Source organism: Canis aureus, chromosome 4, assembly GCF_053574225.1.
Source record: "Canis aureus isolate CA01 chromosome 4, VMU_Caureus_v.1.0, whole genome shotgun sequence".
Lineage (NCBI taxonomy): Eukaryota > Metazoa > Chordata > Mammalia > Carnivora > Canidae > Canis > Canis aureus.
In genome coordinates this window covers 41,341,497-41,358,824 of record NC_135614.1, presented here as the reverse complement: position 1 = coordinate 41,358,824, position 17,328 = coordinate 41,341,497, and the positions used below count along the sequence as shown (strand labels likewise).

The window sequence follows — 17,328 nt, the reverse complement described above, 5'->3', positions numbered from 1 at the left end:
CCGATCTCTTAAGAACTGTTGGGGAATGGAGAGGGGCCTACTGCGATTGGACACTCTCTCCAGTGTGAGGCCTGGAAGATAAACCAGGTTTCCTGCCTGTTTTGCTCGCCATACAAGTAGCCAGAATCAGGAGGAGGCGGGGAGAGGAGGAGGAGGGGATAGCAATCTCTTGCCCTCTTGCCCTTTCTTATCGATACTCCTTTTTTTCTCAGTGCATATGGGACCTTGTGCAGCTTACCTCCTGTGTGTTCCCCTGTCTGTGAAATGGGCACGAGAACAGTACCCATTGTTGAGAGGATTTAACGAGTCCATGTGTGTAAAGCATTTTAGACACAGTAAGCACCCAATATATTTTGGCCACTATTTTCATTATTTGTGTTATTTCATGTAAGCACCTGTATTTCCTAACACTGTGTAATTCACTTTAATTATCATGCTCATTCTCTTTCCCCCTCCCCTTAAAACATGAGCCCCCAGGCCAAAGATTGTTATCTCTTTTCTTCCCTATCCTAATTCCAGTGCCTGGAACAGCATCTGGGCCAGACACGCCCTTGGAAATGTCTCTCCAGGTCTGTTCAAAGGAAGTCAAAGGCATGGTGTGATTTTGGTACGCCAACTCTTCCTTTACTGGGCAGATTTTGAGCTATTGGTGGAGAATTTTCCCTTCCTTCCTTGAATTTGCTCTCTCTAAACTGTTTCTGGGGGTTGGAGGAGGCAGGATCCTGGGGCTGCAAAGATAACTTGTGTTTGCTTTGCTCCTGTTGAATTGTTTCATTAATCACTGGCCGGCTGCTGTTGTGGAACTGGCCATGTGACCCAGATCCGTGGGTGTTGGCTCTGACCATACCCAGTTCCGGCTGGCAGGGGTCAGTAGCACCTACCTCCCATTCAGCTCGAGGTGGGGGTGGGGGGTGGTTTCCACAGGAGCCTGGGTACTGCTTTCAGAGGGGGCAGAGATGACCAGCTTTCCCACAGTGGAGGCCCCGGAGCTGAAGCCCTAAGCCCTGGGTATGCTGCCGCCCTATTGCTGACCAGCCAAGCCATGGGACAATTAGTTTACCTTCTCAGAGCTTCAGCTTCTTTTTAAAGATAAGTGATAACCTTTACTGCTTCACCTGGTAGGGTAGATGTAGAGGCGAGAGGTATCTCTGTAAGGTAGGGCCCGCCATGTAATCTGTAGGGCTGAGTGCAAAATGAAATGCAGAACCCCTTGTTGGATTTCAGGACAGTGACACCAGAGCATTAAAATAAGCATGGATCCCTCAGAGCTTGGATCCTACATAACTGCATAGGTCACAAGCCCATGATGCCAGCCCTCCCCCCGCCCTCCAGCAGTGCCTTGGTTCGGCCTCCATTGCTTCTCAGCCTTCCTCCAGGAGACCCCAGGCCTTCTTGAGAGAACCCTGAGTGAGCTTTCCAAAGTTGACCTGTTTTTTTCTTTTTTCCGTAGTGAGCTTTCCACAGTTAACCTGATTTTCTCATGTCCTGGTTTCAACCTTCAAACAGGGTCCTTGCTCTGAGGATCAAGTATGAATTCCTCAGCTCCTCATGTGGCTTTGTCTGAGGGAGGCCCCCCTCACTCGCTGCACCAAGCTAAGCCCCAGCTCAGGGGGCTCTGAGCACAAAGTTAACACTCAGCAGTTAGTTAACATGAGTATCTGTAGTTCTACCCTGCCTTATTCCAGAAGGAACTTGGGGAAGCTGACAGAAACACATACTTTCCAACAATTTTTTAAAAGATTTATTTATTTATCTGAGAGAGAGGGAGAGAGCAAGCAAGAGTACATGGGCGGAGGGTTCTAGACAAAGAGAGAAACTTAAGCAGACTCCATCCTGAGCATGGAGCCTGATGTGAGGCCTCATCCCACGACCCTGAGATCACGAGCTGAGCCGAAATCAAGAGTTGGATGCTTAACTGACTGAGCCACCAAGGTGCCTCTATTTTACAATTTTTTAAAAACATAAATGGGCTTAAAAATGAGGGCAAAAGGGAAATGAAGATTAGACCAGAGGAAACATGATGTGAAAATGAAGTCTGTATTTTGTTTATTGAGGACTTACTAGCACCTGTTCCAATGATGTTCCAATGATGTCACATATACCAACTCATTTAACCCCACAGCACCCCTACAAGGCAGACAGTGGTGTCGTCCCCCTTTATAGGTGAGCCACTGAGGTGCAGCAGAGTTCAGGAGCAGTGTGGGTCCGCAGAAGGTGCTAGGGTTGAAGCTGGCTTCAGAGCCCCACTTGTCAGCTGTAGGCTTATCTCTAAAGCTTTTCCCCTTTCATTCACCAAGTTCAGAGAGAATGGAAATCTTCTCTAATTGGATTCAGTGGCTTTCTCATCTCTAATTCTTTCCTTACAGGGATCATTAAGAAGCTTAAAGTCATCAGCTTGCTCTTTCTTTCTTACTTTTTTTTTTTTTTTTTTTAACCAGCCTCATTTGGCCTGACATCTGATTCAGAAATTGTCTTTAAAGACACCCAGTAATAGAACGCCTGGGTGGCTCAGTGGTTGAGCATCTGCCTTTGGCTCAGGCGTGATCCCTGGGTCTTGAGATCGAGTCCTTCATCAGGCTCCCCAGGGGGAGCCTGCTTCTCCCTCTGCCCGTGTCTCTGCCTCTCTCTCTCTCTCTCTCTCTGTCTCTCATGAATAAATAAATAAAATCTTAAAAAGAAAAAGATGCCCACTAACAGTCTCACACTAACTTGGAGCATCGTACTCTGGAGGGTCCAGGTTTTCCCACATTGGCCCCTGAGGCTTTCAGGCATAGAGCATATGTTTACCTGCACCTCTGGACATGTGATGAGATGGAAATCTCTCCTCTCAAGGCAGTTTGGGTTCCTGACTGTGATACCTAATATCTTGAGACAGTGCTGTGGCCAGCTGTGGCCTTGTTAAGTGCCATTTCCCAACTGGTGATCCTTTCATGTTTTATTCTGGAGTTGTTGCTAGGTGGTTTTCTTCATGCTTTAGAGGGGCAGGCAGGGTCTGAGGAGGGCATTTGGGGGTGAGACTTACTCACCACCTCTACATCAGTGGCCCTTGACACTGGCTGTGAGTTGGGATCACTGGAGGAGTTTTTAAAAAGTCCCGCAAGTCAGGCTACACTCCAGACCCAATGATGGGGCTCTGAGGGCGGGGGATCAGGTATCAGTGTTCTTTTAAAGGCCCTCACACGACTCCAGTGCACAGTGGTAATAGGAGATGTTTCAAAATTGGGAGAAGCAATAGGAAGCAGAGCTGAGAGCTCTAGGGCAGCTTGGAGGGAAGGCTGGGAGTGGAATCTGGTCCCACCTGTCACTCCCATGTGACCTTCAGCAAGCCACCTCCCTACTCTGGGACTGTTCCTCCCTCACCAGTCAAGTGGTCGATAAGTGGTCTACCTTTACATCAATGCCCTTGCTCTTTGGAGTGTGGTCCCAGACCAGTAGCTTCAGCATCACCTGTGAACCTCTGGGGATTGCAGAATCTCAGTATCCACCCCAAATTAATAAGCTCCCCAGGTGGTTTGGATGTGGTGTACAGTTCCCAAAGCCCTGCCCTATTTGACTGACTTGACACAGGATCTCCCAGTCTGTGCTGCATACTGTGTCCCTTGCTTAGAGATTCATGACCTTTCTAAAGGCTCTGAGAAGTCCTGCATGAGAGGGAGTGGAGTCACTTGGTTCAGCCCAGCTTTTGCCAAACTATCGTCAAAGCCACCCTGTTGTTCACAGGGCGCTCTGTACCATTTCTCAGAATAAAGCATGGGAAACAGCCCTAATTGATCCTTTAAGGAAGTAGGAATTAGCTTGTCTGTTGTCAGCTTTAACATTATATGCAGGAAAAGTATAGGACAGGAAAAAAAACAACACCTCTATCACTAGTATGTGTTTTTAAGAGTCTTGGCCCCTGGGAGAGGCAGGAGAAACTCAGGGTTCCCTGTACTGCCGAGAGCGAGGGGATATGGAGGTGCTTTACAAATCTACTCACCCTGAGTGGGCTTTATTGTTCCTATTCTACATTCAGGGAAATGGACCTCAGAGATGATGAATCACACAGCTGGTGCATCAAGGGGCCCCTGGGGACTGGTACCCCTGCCAGTGTAATCCTTCCCCTGGAGCCCCTTGCTCCTGTAACCCACGGGACAGCACAGCTGGACAGGAAGCATGATCCCTCTGAAGTGGAATCAATGTTCTGTTTCTCCAAAAAGGTGGAAACCCTGCTGGAGATGAGAGGCCTGGCTGTTATGAAACCAAAGTACAGTCACAGGTCCCTGAAACACTGGGTCCTGGTGTTGGTGGCAGGAACCCCTTCATGGCATTAGATTTTCTGTCTTGCATTCCAGTCCAGGACTAGAATCTCTTTGGAGGAGGAAAGAAGGCAATGATAATCTTAGCTAGTAATGCCTGATGGTTCCTCAGCTTGTGGGTGGAGTGCTGTGCCGGTCATGTCATTGGATTTAAAAGTCACTCTGGGATCCCTGGGTGGCGCAGCGGTTTGGCGCCTGCCTTTGGCCCAGGGCACGATCCTGGAGACCCGGGATCGAATCCCACATCGGGCTCCCGGTGCATGGAGCCTGCTTCTCCCTCTGCCTGTGTCTCTGCCTCTCTCTCTCTCTCTCTCTCTGTGACTATCATAAATAAAAAAAATAAATAAATAAAAAAAATAAAAGTCACTCTGGCTCCACAAAATAGACACAGTTATTAGTAATTTATTTTCTTTTTTAAATTAACATACAAAAAATTGACTTTTGGTGTACTCTTCTATGAAATTCAAGGCATCCATCTCATTTAACCACCCCCTGTCCCTGTGTAGATACAGAACAGTTCTTTCACTGTGAGAAACTCGCACGCCATGACTCTGTGGTCACACTACTTCAGTTTTTTAAAAATTATGGTGGAACACTTAAGATGAGATCTGCCCTCTTAACAAATTTTTAAGCGTGCAGTATTGTTAACTATAGGTTGTACAGCAGATCTCTAGGACTTACTCATCTCGTATGACTGGAACTTTAGACTCCTGGAAGAGCAACTCCCCATTTCCCCCTCTCCCCAGCCCCGGCACCCACTATCTACTCCCTAATTTTACAGGTTTCATTTTTTGTGTCAGATACCGCATGTAAGGGCATATCAGGTCATATCTGTCCTCCTGTGACTGGCTTGTTTCACTTAGCAGAACACCCTCAAGGTTAATCCATATCATTGCACATGGCAGGGTTTTCTTTTTTTAAGGCTGAAAAATACACTGTGTGTCTGTACCACATTTTCTTGATCCGTTCATTTGTCCATGGGCATTTAGGTTGTCTCCCCATCTTGGCTATTGTGATGAATGCTGCCTTGAGCTTGGGGGTGCAGATCATCTCTTCAGGACCCTGATTTCAGCTCTTTTGGGTAAATACCCAGTTGTGAGATTGCTGGATCCTAGGAAGTTTCTATTTTTAACTTTCTGAGGAGCCTCCACACTTTTGTCCAGAGCAGCTGCATCACTTTGCATTCCCACCAACAGTATACAAGCGTTCCTCTTTCTCCACATCCTGGACAATACTTCTGTCTGATGGTGGCCATCCTAGCAGGTGTGAGGTGCTATCTCATTGTGGTTTTGATTTGCATTTCCCTGACCATCAGTGATGATGAACAGCTTTTCATGCACCTGTCGGCCATTCGTACGTCTTCTTGGGAGAAATGTTTATATATAGATCTATGGTGAGAGGAAATGATTGGTTGGTCACATACCCTGAAGCCATTTTGGTGGGTGATTTGGTGCAGGCTGTGCTGTAGCCCATGGGAAAGCAACACTCCACTGGGAAGGGGCAGCTCCAATGAGGCTCTGTGGTTGGTTGCTCCTCAGATTCCCCAGTTTTTCAGGAAATGATGAAAATCTTATAAATTGTGTGAAAACAGTTAGTAATCATTTCTAATTTTATTTTTGTTGAATATGATACTGGGTCAAACCAACGCCTTCCTAGAGCCGACAAGGGCCTGTGGCTGGCAGCATGCCATCTGTGTGTCACACATACCAGTGTGACCACATGCTGGCTGGATGGACAGGACTTGGGGCAGAGCCCCTGGACTCTTGGAGGTGGACTGGCAGACTTGGAGCCTGAGGCAGAGAAGTGAGGGATCCATGGGTGTGGGCAGAGGTAACCTTGGGGCCTGGGGCTTCCTTCCTCTGGGTGGTGATGGGACAACCCGGCCAGTTCTGCCACTGGACCTTGCCTTCCTCTCCAGCAGTCCCGGGGCTAAGTAATACTCCCTTGCTCCAGATCCTTTAATATCTTTAGCCTCCAGGGCATATCTTGCAGGTGACCTTCGCAGGACTGTGTTGTGATAACAAGAGTGCCCATGATAGTCCCCATTTAGGCTAATGGGCTTTCTTGGATTCCCTCAGTTGATCACCACGTTGGGTAGGAGCCATTTTTTATTCCCTTTTGTCTGGTGAGGCTGCTGGGCAGAAAGAAGGGACAGGACATGACTAAAGTCACACAAACTGTGGGTAACACAGCCGAGACTTGAGGGCTCATCTGTGATGCCAGGGCTGACTTTCTTTCTTTCTTTCTTTTTTTTAAGATTTTATTTATTTATTCATGATAGACATAGAGAGAGAGAGAGGCAGAGACACAGAGACACAGGCAGAGGGAGAAGGAGGCTCCATGCCAGGAGCCTGCACACAGGACTGGGAGCCCGACACAGGACTCGATCCCGGGACTCCAGGATCACGCCCTGGGCCGAAGGCAGGTGCTAAACCGCTGAGCCACCCAGGTGTCCCCCAGAGCTGACTTTCTTAACCACACTCTTGTGCCCTGGAGGTACGTGTCGTCACCTTGAATTTTGGCAGGCCACTCCACGGACATGCCTGATGTTATCTGCCATCTTTTCTTTTTTAAAAAATTAATTAACATATATATTATTAGTTTCAGAGGTAGAGTTCAGTGATTCATCAGTCTTCTATAACACCCAGTACTCATTACATCATGTGCTGTCCTCGATGCCCATCACCCAGTGACCTCATCCCCTACCCCCTTCCCCTCCAGCGACCCTCAGTTGGTTTTTTCTGATTGAGTCTCTTATGGTTTATCTCCCTCTCTGATTTTGTCTTGCTTTTTCCCCCCTTCCTTCCCCAGTGCTCTTCTGTTTTGTTTCTTAAATTCCACATGAGTGAAATCATATGATAATTGACTTTCTCTGATTGACTTATTTCACTTAGCATAATACCCTCCAGTTCCATCCACATTGTTGCAAATGGCAAGATTTCATTTTTTTTGATGGCTGAGTAGTATTCTGTTGTGTGTGTGTGTGTGTGTGTATGTAGATATATATACCACCTCTTCTTTATCCATTCATCTGTTGGTGGACACTTGGGCTCTTTCCATTGTTTGGCTATTGTGGACATTGCTGCTATAAACATTGGGGTGCAAATCTCCTTTTGGATCCCAACATTTGTATCTTTGGGGTAGATACCTAGTAGTGCAATTGCTGGGTGGTAGGTTAACTCTATTTTTAACTTTTTGAGGAACCTCCATACTATTTTCCAGAGTGGCTGTACCAGCTTGCATTTCTACCAACAGTGTAAGAGGGTTCCCCTTTCTCTGCATCCTCACCAACACCTGTTGTTTCCTGAGTTAATTTTAGCCATTCTGACTGCTATGAGGTGGTATCTCATTGTAGTTTTGATTTATATTTCTCTGATGCTGAGTGATGTTGAACATTTTTTCATGTGTTTGCTGGCCATTTGTATGTCTTCTTTGGAGAAATGTCTGTTCAGGTCTTCTGCCTGTTTCTTGATTGGATTATTTGTTCTTTGGGTGTTGAGTTTGATAAGCTCTTTCTAGATTTGGATACTAGCCCTTTATCTGATGTTTCATTTGCAGATATCTTCTCCCATTCTGTAGATTGTCTTTTTAGTTTTGTTGACTGTCTCCTTTGCTGTGCAAAAGCTTTTTATCTTGATGAGGTCTCATTTGTTCATTTTTTGCCTTTGTTTCCCTTGCCTTTGGAGACATGTCTAGCCAGGAGTTGCTACGGCCAATGTTACCTGCCATCTAGTTAGTTGTGTTTACAGTTTGTCTCTCTGAAAGCCTTGGAGGGATTCTGGGTCACTGTAGAGGAGGCCGGGCCTGGATGATAGTTTCCTGTCACCATACACATCTGTGGGGCAGGAGATTACGGCTAGTGAGCCCCTGCTGTGGAGCCAAGCAGAGGGGTGCAGCCATTCCACCAGGCAGCAGCTGGAGCTGGTCTTTGGAGCCCCTGGCAGCAGGCAGGAATGGGCTGTAGTGGTGGAGCCAGTTGGTCATTGAATATATCTATTGGGACCCTATAGTGTGCCAGGCTCAGTTCTAGAAGCTGGGGGATGTATGCACTGGGCCAAATATAAATCCTCCCCTCCCTAACCCCCAAACTCATGAGACTTGTTTTATTTCTGGCATTTGCTTCTCTTTCTCTCTCTCTCACTCTTTTTAATTAAATACACTTTTTGGGGGGAGGGAATAATTTAGATTTACAGAAAAGTGGTAAAGATAATATAGATACCCTCATCCGGCTTTCCCCACGGTTCACACCAAACATTACTGCCCCTGTCACAGCTAAAAAACTGATATTGGTACATTATTATTAACTGAATCTGGACTTTATGTGGATTTCACCTGTTTTCCACTCCGGTCCTTTTACTGCTCCAGGATTCAATCCAAGCTCCTGCATCACATCCAGTGCTCATACCTCCCCTGTCTCCTGTGGTTGAGGACAGTTCCACAGTCCTTGCTTTTCATGACCATGGCAGACCTGGGGAACACTGTCCAGTGTCTTCAGGAATGTCCTCCAGTTTGGATTTGTCTGATGTTTTCTCATGACTAGACGGGGCTGTAGGTGGAATGCTTTCTTTGTGCCTATTTTCGGGGGTACTGCATGACATCACTGGTGGCCTTCACCTTCTGCTGGCTCAGGCAGCATTGCCAGGCTGCCCCTGTAGTGCCCCCCCCCCCCCCCCCCCCCGATCAGCTGTCTTTCTCCCTACCTTCTTCATGGCGAAGTTGTCCTGTAGGGAGGGGCATTGCAGTAGGAACCACCTATCTCATGGGAGGGGGTAGGAGGTATCGTCATGGCTTGGGTGGTCTGACACCATCATCCCCACTCTTTCCCTTACTCCCTGGGCTCTTTGAAAGATGAGCTGAGAACAAGGCCTGTTGGAGAGTGAGGCCTGTAAGAGAAACCTTGAAAGGACTAGGAGTATTTCATCCAGTGCAGGGGGGTGGTTTAAAGATTTGTCCCACAGTATTTTAGGCCCCCGACAGGAGACAGGATGGTGGGCCTGTCCTGAGCCAATTCCTGTGGACCCAGGAGGTGGCTATTGGCTTGGGTGAGAACATCTCCCTGTTGGTCTCCACCAGCTGAAATCTCACCCGCCCTGCTCAGCCACGCATAGGCACCACCTCCTCCATGAAGTCTTTCCTGTTCTTCCTGAGTGGCAATGCCCTCCCTGACTGTGCCAGCTCCTCCTCTCTCCATCTGTCTCTGTGCTACATGCCTCCCTTGCTCCCTTGCTCCCTTGCTCCCTTCCTCCCTTCCTATTCAGCTCAAAGGACTCCAGGCTATGGCAGTGTCACACTTGTGCTCTCTTCTGCAGGACCCAGCCCAGGGACTGGCACAGAGGGCATGGCAATCCCTGGGTGATGTGCTTAGCAGAGGCACATGGCATTGTGGCAGAGGAAGGGCTTTGTCCATCTCCAACAGTCCAGTTCAAGATTCAGCTGCACTACTTCCTAAATATTTGACTTTGGGCAGGATGCTTCACACCTCTGAGCCTCATTTGCCTCATCGCAAGACAAGCCAAAGAATCAGTAGTGCCTGGCTCCCAAGATTGTCATGAGGGTTAATTGAGTTTGTCTCTATGAAGCCCTTAAGACTGCCTGGCATCTGTTAGGTACTCAGTAATTATTTGTTACAGAAAAAAAGCACCAGGAAATCCAGACTATCATAGAAGATTTCCAGGTTGGCAGAAAATTGGACTAGAGATGCCTCCTTTATATTAGCCTAAGTCAGCTAATTTCTATAAACAACCTGAAAACTGCAGTGATTTAATGCAATGGAAGTTCATTTCTCATTCACATAAAGTCCCAAAATGGCTGGGGATGCTCTGCCCTTCACAAGTACCCAGAAACCCAGGTTCCTTCCATCTTGTGGCTCTGTCCTCCCTGAGGCTGTGTTGGATCTTCTCTCAGGCCTGGCAGTGGGGAGACAAGGGGAGATGTGGAAGGCTAAGTGGAAGATGTGGATACAGCACCATCACTTCCGTCTTGACCAAGGGACATGCTCCCACCCAGCTGCAGGAGTGGCCAGGAGACCCAGGCAGGCCATGTGCCAGGAAGAAGAGAAAAGGATGGGGTAAGATGTGCCTGTCACTATCAGAGGTGGTAACTCCTCTCATTACTTCTCAGCCTTCCACCATTCTGGTATCAGCTCCATAAGTTGGGGGCATACTCCTAAACAACATACAATATTAATAATTTTTCTCTAAAGTATTCAATTTTTAAACCATATTTTTATTTAGAAAAGCTAGCTTGAGAACATCTTTGAAAATGGCGAAGCAGTGTCCCCTGCCATAAATAGCTACCAATAATTGCAGGGCTGTTCCATTCCAGCTAGCTGGTGCCTGCCAAAGTTGTTGAGTCTGTTTAAAAAAAAAAAAGACATTGGCCACAGCCAGAAAGATGAGAGGTTGACCACGGAATAGCACTGCCTGAGGGCAGCCCGGGTGGCTCAGCAGTTTAGCACCGCCTTCAGCCCAGGGCATGATCCTGGGGTCCCGGGATCGAGTCCCACGTCGGGCTCCCTGCATAGAGCCTGCTTCTCCCTCTGCCTGTGCCTCTCTCTCTATGTGTGTCTCTCATGAACAAATAAATAAATAATAAATAAAATCTTAAAAAAAAAAAAAAAAAGGAATAGCACTGCCTGAGACTTCTTTGATGTTCTCAGAATGTCCAAGTGAGAACTCAGCAGGAATGTGTGAAGCCTAATGCCATTTAGCTACCAGGTCCCCATCTTACCTGAAATCACCCCAGGTCATACCGGTGGCCCAGGTGCCACACTTTGGGAAATGCTGGCTTCAGAGACAACTAGCACACAATATGTACAAATCCAAAACTTGGTGCAGGGAGAGGTGGATGAGATTCACCATTTTACCTCATAGCATGTTTGCATCTTGACCTATGAGGGAGGGATTAATGTGTCACTTAGCCAATAGGGAAACTGAGGCCCAGGGCAGGACCTGACCCTCTCTACCCACCCACCCCAACCCCTTCACTCCCACTCTGGGGGCCATACGGCAGATTCCAGTGCCCCTTCCACCATCCCTGGCTGCTGTCTTTGGTTGGGGAAGGCTTCCTTCTGTAGATGCAGCTGGGCTGGACCAAGATAGTGTATTCATGCTGCCCTCCGTCCTGTCCCTGGCACCCATCACCTGCCCGGTGCATGTGGCTATATTTGCACAGGAATGCTGGCCTCCCTGGGCTGCTTTGAGGAGCCTGGAAATCAGAAGGCAGCCCTGGGCCTGTTTGGGAACTTGTCACCCACTCACTGGCCCAGTGGGTGAAAATAATTTGTTTGGGGACAGCATCAGTTGCTTCTGGAACCTGGGAAACTACTTTGCTGCATGCTGTTTTTTTTTTTTTTTTTTTATGGTAGTCACACAGAGAGAGAGAGAGAGAGGCAGAGACACAGGCAGAGGGAGAAGCAGGCTCCATGCACCGGAAGCCCGACGTGGGATTCGATCCCGGGTCTCCAGGATCAGGCCCTGGGCTGAAGGCAGCGCTAAACCTTGTCTTTACCTTCGTGATGCTTCCAGGCTAGTGGGGAACAAATATGGGCAATGGTGAACAAGCAGTGGCATAAAAGGTTATTTTTTATTGTGGTGAGTACTGCGAAGGCAGGAAAAGTAGATGGGGGTGGCAAAGAGTTTGTAGAGGAGGAACTAACTGGATTAGCATGGCCATCTGGAACCCTTCCTCCAAAAAGATCCTCTCAGACTGCCTCTTTAGTCTGATTTGGGTCGTTCCCTACCCCTTGCTTGGCCAAACCTTTATATCACCCCTGGACACGTCCTTCAGATCATTTAGTGTATTTTGTCATTTAACGTTCCTTGTCGATGGAGTCTAAACTCTTGAGAGCAGGGACCAAATCTATTTGCTCATTGCCTGGTCCTTGGTGCTGACGCCACAAGCCTGCACACAGGATGGTGCTCAGAGAATATTTATCAAATGAAGGAAGGAGAGGGGCAGGTTGGAAGGGGCCAACCCCAAAAAGGTGAGATTCCCCACCCGCCTGGCACCTGGCAGAGAGCTCCAACTTCACCGAGATTGGATGCTTTGTTACCAGATCTCTGTGTTTGGAAATGTGTCTAGTTTTCTCCTAAGGGTACATCTGAAAGGATTTATTTCTCTAGCAGTGAGAATGGAAAATGTTTCCTACTGACTTTGTCTTGAGGAATTGGGAAATCAGGCATTACTTGGGCCTGCCCAAAGTGGGACTGGGTGGCTGGCTGCCTGTCCAAACGGTGTGCCACCGGGTAACCCCCCCTCTCCTATCCTCACTGGCTTCCCTTGCTTGGAATGGCACGGTAGCTGCCACAGAGGTTGGGAAGTTGGGAAGGAGAGGACATTTGACATTCCACACTCAACCGCAGCCTAGGGGTTAGCCCTAATTGTTCCCATTTTGAACAGATAGGCTCAGAGCGATTGAGGGCTTGGCCCAAAGTCACATAGCTAGCAACATAACAGAACCAGCCCCTAAACTCAAGGCTTTATGACCCCAGAAAGTAATGTTTTCTGTTAGATACCTGACCCTGGAAGCTCAGCTTGCTCAATTTTCAGTTTCAGTTGAGCCTTTCTGTTCAATCTAGAATGGGTGGGTTTCCCTAATCACCAGGGCCCTGCATACCACCCCCCACTCCACAGCCCCAAGGCCTTGTCAGGTCCCAGATTCTACATTTTCAGAGTATCCTCAGTGATTCTTTTTTTTTTTTTTTTTTTTTCCTCAGTGATTCTTAGGATTAGGTAGGCTGGGAAAAGCCCTGAGGAAGGCTTCACGGTTGTAATTCAAATGTAATCCTGAAGTTGAGCATCACACATCTGAAATAACTTAATTGTCCATGATCAGGAGTGTCCTGAGGGATTCAAGAGTTTAGAAAGCCCTTAGGAGATGAAGTGTGATCTGGAGATGATTGTTTTCTCTGTAGATGAGGACGCTGAGGTTCAGAGGATTCACACAGTTGGAAAGGGACTTGGAGCACAGCTTTCCTGGACTTGACTCCCATCCCCGTCTAGTTTGCTGGGGGAGGCGTTTGCATCTTGGTGAGTGCTAGTTAGGTACTCAGATCCTTGCCAACAGTGCAGCTGGGGGTTTCAACCCCTCTGTGTCCCTGGTACAGAGAACTAGACCTGACTTGTTCTCTGCAGTCAGATATTTCTGGAAGGAGGGAAGTGAGATGTTTCAGATGTTAGACAGTTGGGGGTGGGGGTGATTATAGAAGTAAATGTGTCCTGAGTGTCTCCTGGGCATTGGGCCCAGTGCTACACACTGTAAATAAGTCATCCTATTCATTTCTCACAACAGACCCATGCAGTGGGGGGCTTTTACTTCCCCATTTTGCAGGTGGAGGCAACTGAAGGGAAGTGATTTGCCCCAATATTGGTGTGTGTTAAGGTTCTGGGCTGATTAAAAACCAATATGCCTCAAGAGGATGGAGCCAGCCCCTGTTTTTGGAGTTGGGGGCACCTGAGGTTCTGAAATCTGAGGGGCTCCGTCCAAGTTCACCCCGCAAGCCGGGTGACAGAGGGCTGGTTTCGCTCTCAGACCTGCCTGACTTTCCCCAACTCAGCTCTGGTTGCCCAAGTTGTAAAACTGGGTCACACTCAAAGCCAGGTGGTTCGTCAGAGCTGAGTTAAGCCTGAGTCAAAGGAGCTTTGAGAAGGTTCTCCCACCCACCTCCGCCCCGCCCTGGGTCAGGGCTCTTGCAGTGGGGCCACACAGGCACGTCACCCCACTTGGACCGCCACCTGCCCCGCACTCACTGAAGCACGACGAGCCAGCCACCCAGGATGCAGCCTGTTCTAGAGCTGCTGTTGCATGCTGCACCTGGGACTTCTGGGCTTTTGATCCTGGTGCATGCACCTGCACTGAGTGTGTCCTTGGGCAGCTTACTTCATCTCTCTGAGTCTGCTTTCTGGTCTACAGATGGGGACATGAATCCTGACCATCCCCCCACCCCATCCCCAGGGCTGCTGGGTAAAGTCAAGGAGGAAACCTCCCACAGCTCCTGGTGCATAGGTCCCCTTTCAGCATCATGGCCCCTTGTACTTTCCTTCCCTTATTTATGAAACTTCCTGACAGGCTTATCTGGCAGCACGGGGGGGTTGAATCCTGTCCCATCACAGATATTATTTCATCCTCACATTCTTTTAAATTGAGTTAAATGCCAGCACTTTCAAGTTAGGAGATTTCACATGAAAATCACTTACCATTGCCTTTAGAAAAATGGACTCCCTGGCCAGGTGGCAGACGTAGCTATCACTAAGGAGTGGCCACATGCTCTCCACTTCCTGTTGCCTGGTCCCCAGCTGCCTCCCCTTCATTGATGAGTCCTGCATCCTAGTTCTTAATAGGCCAGCTTCTGGGTGCAGGGCAATCTAAGGAAACAGACTGCAAGCAGAAGCTGGATTGGGCAGGGCCCTGGGACATAAATGCGTGGGGAGGTACACGGGCTGGGGTCAGAGCCCAGAGCCTGGGCAGGGAGGTGAGTCAGATAAGGGGCTTCAGGCATCCTGCCAACCTCTCTGAAATGGGAGGACACTCTTGCAAAGAAGCCAAATTGATTTGACCTAACAGAGGTTAGGAGTCCAGGTTCCTGAGAAGGACCACCCGGGCTCAAATGTTCCACTGTGACTTTGGGCAAGTTCCCAAACCTCTCTGTTTCCCCCTTTCCTCATTTGCAAAATGAGAATAATAGGTTGTTCATATGTGTGCCCTGAAACATGCTAAGCATTCTACATGTCAGTGACTAATGATCCCATCCCTAAATAGGAGATTTGTCTAAGATCTTCTTTAAGAGATGGTCTGGAAAGGTTCTTAGAGAGATCCACCTGTGTCTGGAAATCCCAAGGAGAGACTATTATAATTGAGTCTATTCCTGCTAAAAGAAAATTGCCAAAGAATCAGGTGCATTGTCCTCTTTGCTGGAGGGGGCCAGTTTTGCATTTCTCCTGCCTCCACTTTGAGCTCAATGCTGAAAGTTCCCATTAAGAACACTCCATGGGAAAGGAGTAGAGAGGAAGAGAGCGAGGCCCAGAGGTAGCTTTTAATGTTTCAAAACGCTGGTGCATCCTGCCCAGGTACCCTGTGTCGGCAGATTAGCTTGCAGGACCTGGTTTCTGCTGGCCAAAGTCATCCTACCACCTCACAAGGTCTTCCTGTGGGCTGCATGCCATCCGTGGACACCACAGATTCAGGCAGGGAGCTCTCCCTTGGAAGGAGCCAAGGAGACTTGGCTCTGAGTCTCCCACCAGACTGCCAGTGCCTTGTTCTGCCTTGGTAACTGCTGGGTCCCCCAGGCCTAGGACAGTACTGGGCACACTCACTAAAAAAATATGTCGAATAATAAATGATCAGAGTTTGAATCCCAGCTGCATTTGAATGACAGCTCTGCTACTTGCAGGCTCTCTGATTTCCTAGCACCTTACCCACATCATCAAGGGAGATAGTGGCAGTACCTTCTTCCTGGGGGACAGGAGCACTTCAATGACATAATTATGGTAGGTTGCCCACCATGACACCCTGCCATTGGAAGTGCCCAGTACATGTGGCTGGGATTATTTTTTAGTTTGCATAGGTATTTGAACATTGGTACAGGCTACCACATCCATCTGTGGCCCTGTGGGTGGCAACGTTACAACTGCAACCTTGGAATCTAGAGCATCTTGGCAGTAACAGCCCGGAGAAGAGAGAGTATGTGGATTTGGTCAAGGGAGAGGAGCTCTGGGGAGGGCCACCCCTGTTGGTCAGAAAAGTGCCTGTGTGTATGCAAGTGTAGCATGTGTGTGTGAAAATGTGCTTATGTCTTTGCTGCGGGCCTATGGGATAGCCATCAGTGTCCCAGCTGGTCTCACAGTCTGGGGCTCCCAAGTGTGGGGACATGGACTTGGCATCTACCCTCTCACTGGGCTTAATTGGTCTGCCATGTGCACTTGTTGCCTGGAAAGATATTGCACAGAAGCTGTGATATGTAGGAATGTCCAGTGAGTGAGCCGGACCCAGCAAGGTCAGTGACTTGTGAGTGGCTCCTGGGTCTGCTGCTTCCTCAGTGGAACTTCCTGCCAGGTAACTCTGTGCTGTCTTTTGAACACATTCCAAGCATTTCCCTCACTTGGTCCCTTATAGCAGCCCTGTGGGGAAGGAGTTGCCTATTTCACAGATGGGAAAATTGAGGCCCAGGGGGTCACAGTCTACCCAGCTGGCTAAGGGCAGTTTACTGTTCGAATGCAGATTTCCATGGCCCCACCTGGACTTTGTGATATGAGGCATTAGGGCCCTGGACTCTGTATTTTATGCACCCTCTCTGGGGCATTGGAGTGGTCAGAAGAGTGGAACCCCAAGCACTACGTCCAGGTTTGTGCCCTGGCCCTGCTTAGTACAGCCAATCACGGCACCTTTCTGGGATTGATTCAGTTTCCTCAGTTGTGAGGTGGGGAGAGCACTGGAGAACTTCTAGTAATGTGAAAGTTCTAGAAGCAGTCATGTAGCCCTTCAGAGAGTCCAGTGAATACACATTTGTGGTTGTTATTCCATATGTGATTTGTTACAAAAGCAATTTAAGAAACAAAAGGGTGCCTGGGTGGCTCAGTCACTTAAATGTCTGACTTTTGGTTTCTGCTCAGGTCCTGATCTCACGGGGTCATGAGGCCCCATGTCCAACTCCACGCTCAGCAGGAGTCTGCTTGAATATTCTCTCTTTCTCTAAAATAAATAAATGAATCTTTAAAAAAAAAAAAAGAAAAATGTTGTCTGTGTGTATAATACCTGGAAAGTTATAGGTCACCCTCTTCCCTCACCCCCTCCCCGAGTGGTATTTCTCAGAACACCCGGAAACACTGCTGGGCAGGGATGGGGATGCTGGTTTCCAGGAGGGCAGTGGGGACAGGAGAGGAAGCACAGTCACCTGCCTCCATACCTGGTCTGTATCCAGGGAACATGTCCTTTGGCATGCCCCCACACTTCTCTGCTGGCAGCTCAGCTGGGTCAAAAGATCCCCCCAGCACTTCTGCTGAGATGGTCTCCATCCCTGCTCACACCTTGTTTGCT

At 48.5% G+C, this 17,328-nt stretch overlaps 1 protein-coding gene and 2 long non-coding RNA genes across 3 annotated transcripts in view; 2 read left to right on the top strand and 1 right to left on the bottom strand.

Moving 5' to 3' along the window:
* Positions 1-295: 295 nt before the first annotated feature.
* ERGIC1 (endoplasmic reticulum-golgi intermediate compartment 1) overlaps positions 296-17,328 on the top strand; it is a 102,573-nt gene continuing 85,540 nt past the window's right edge. Inside the window, exons 1-2 of the mRNA XM_077895519.1 lie at positions 296-335; positions 10,200-10,362. Coding sequence (XP_077751645.1) covers positions 311-335; positions 10,200-10,362 — 188 coding nt within the window. The 5' untranslated portion in view covers positions 296-310. The remainder of the gene's footprint in view (positions 336-10,199; positions 10,363-17,328) is intronic.
* On the top strand, positions 10,369-17,025 carry LOC144312613 (uncharacterized). The gene is made up of 2 exons (XR_013378115.1): positions 10,369-13,325; positions 16,905-17,025. It is a non-coding gene; the product is annotated as an uncharacterized LOC144312613 (long non-coding RNA).
* Positions 12,983-17,295, bottom strand: LOC144312612 (uncharacterized). Its single transcript, XR_013378114.1, has 3 exons — positions 17,198-17,295; positions 14,493-14,673; positions 12,983-13,440 (listed from the first exon to the last, which is right to left on the bottom strand). It is a non-coding gene; the product is annotated as an uncharacterized LOC144312612 (long non-coding RNA).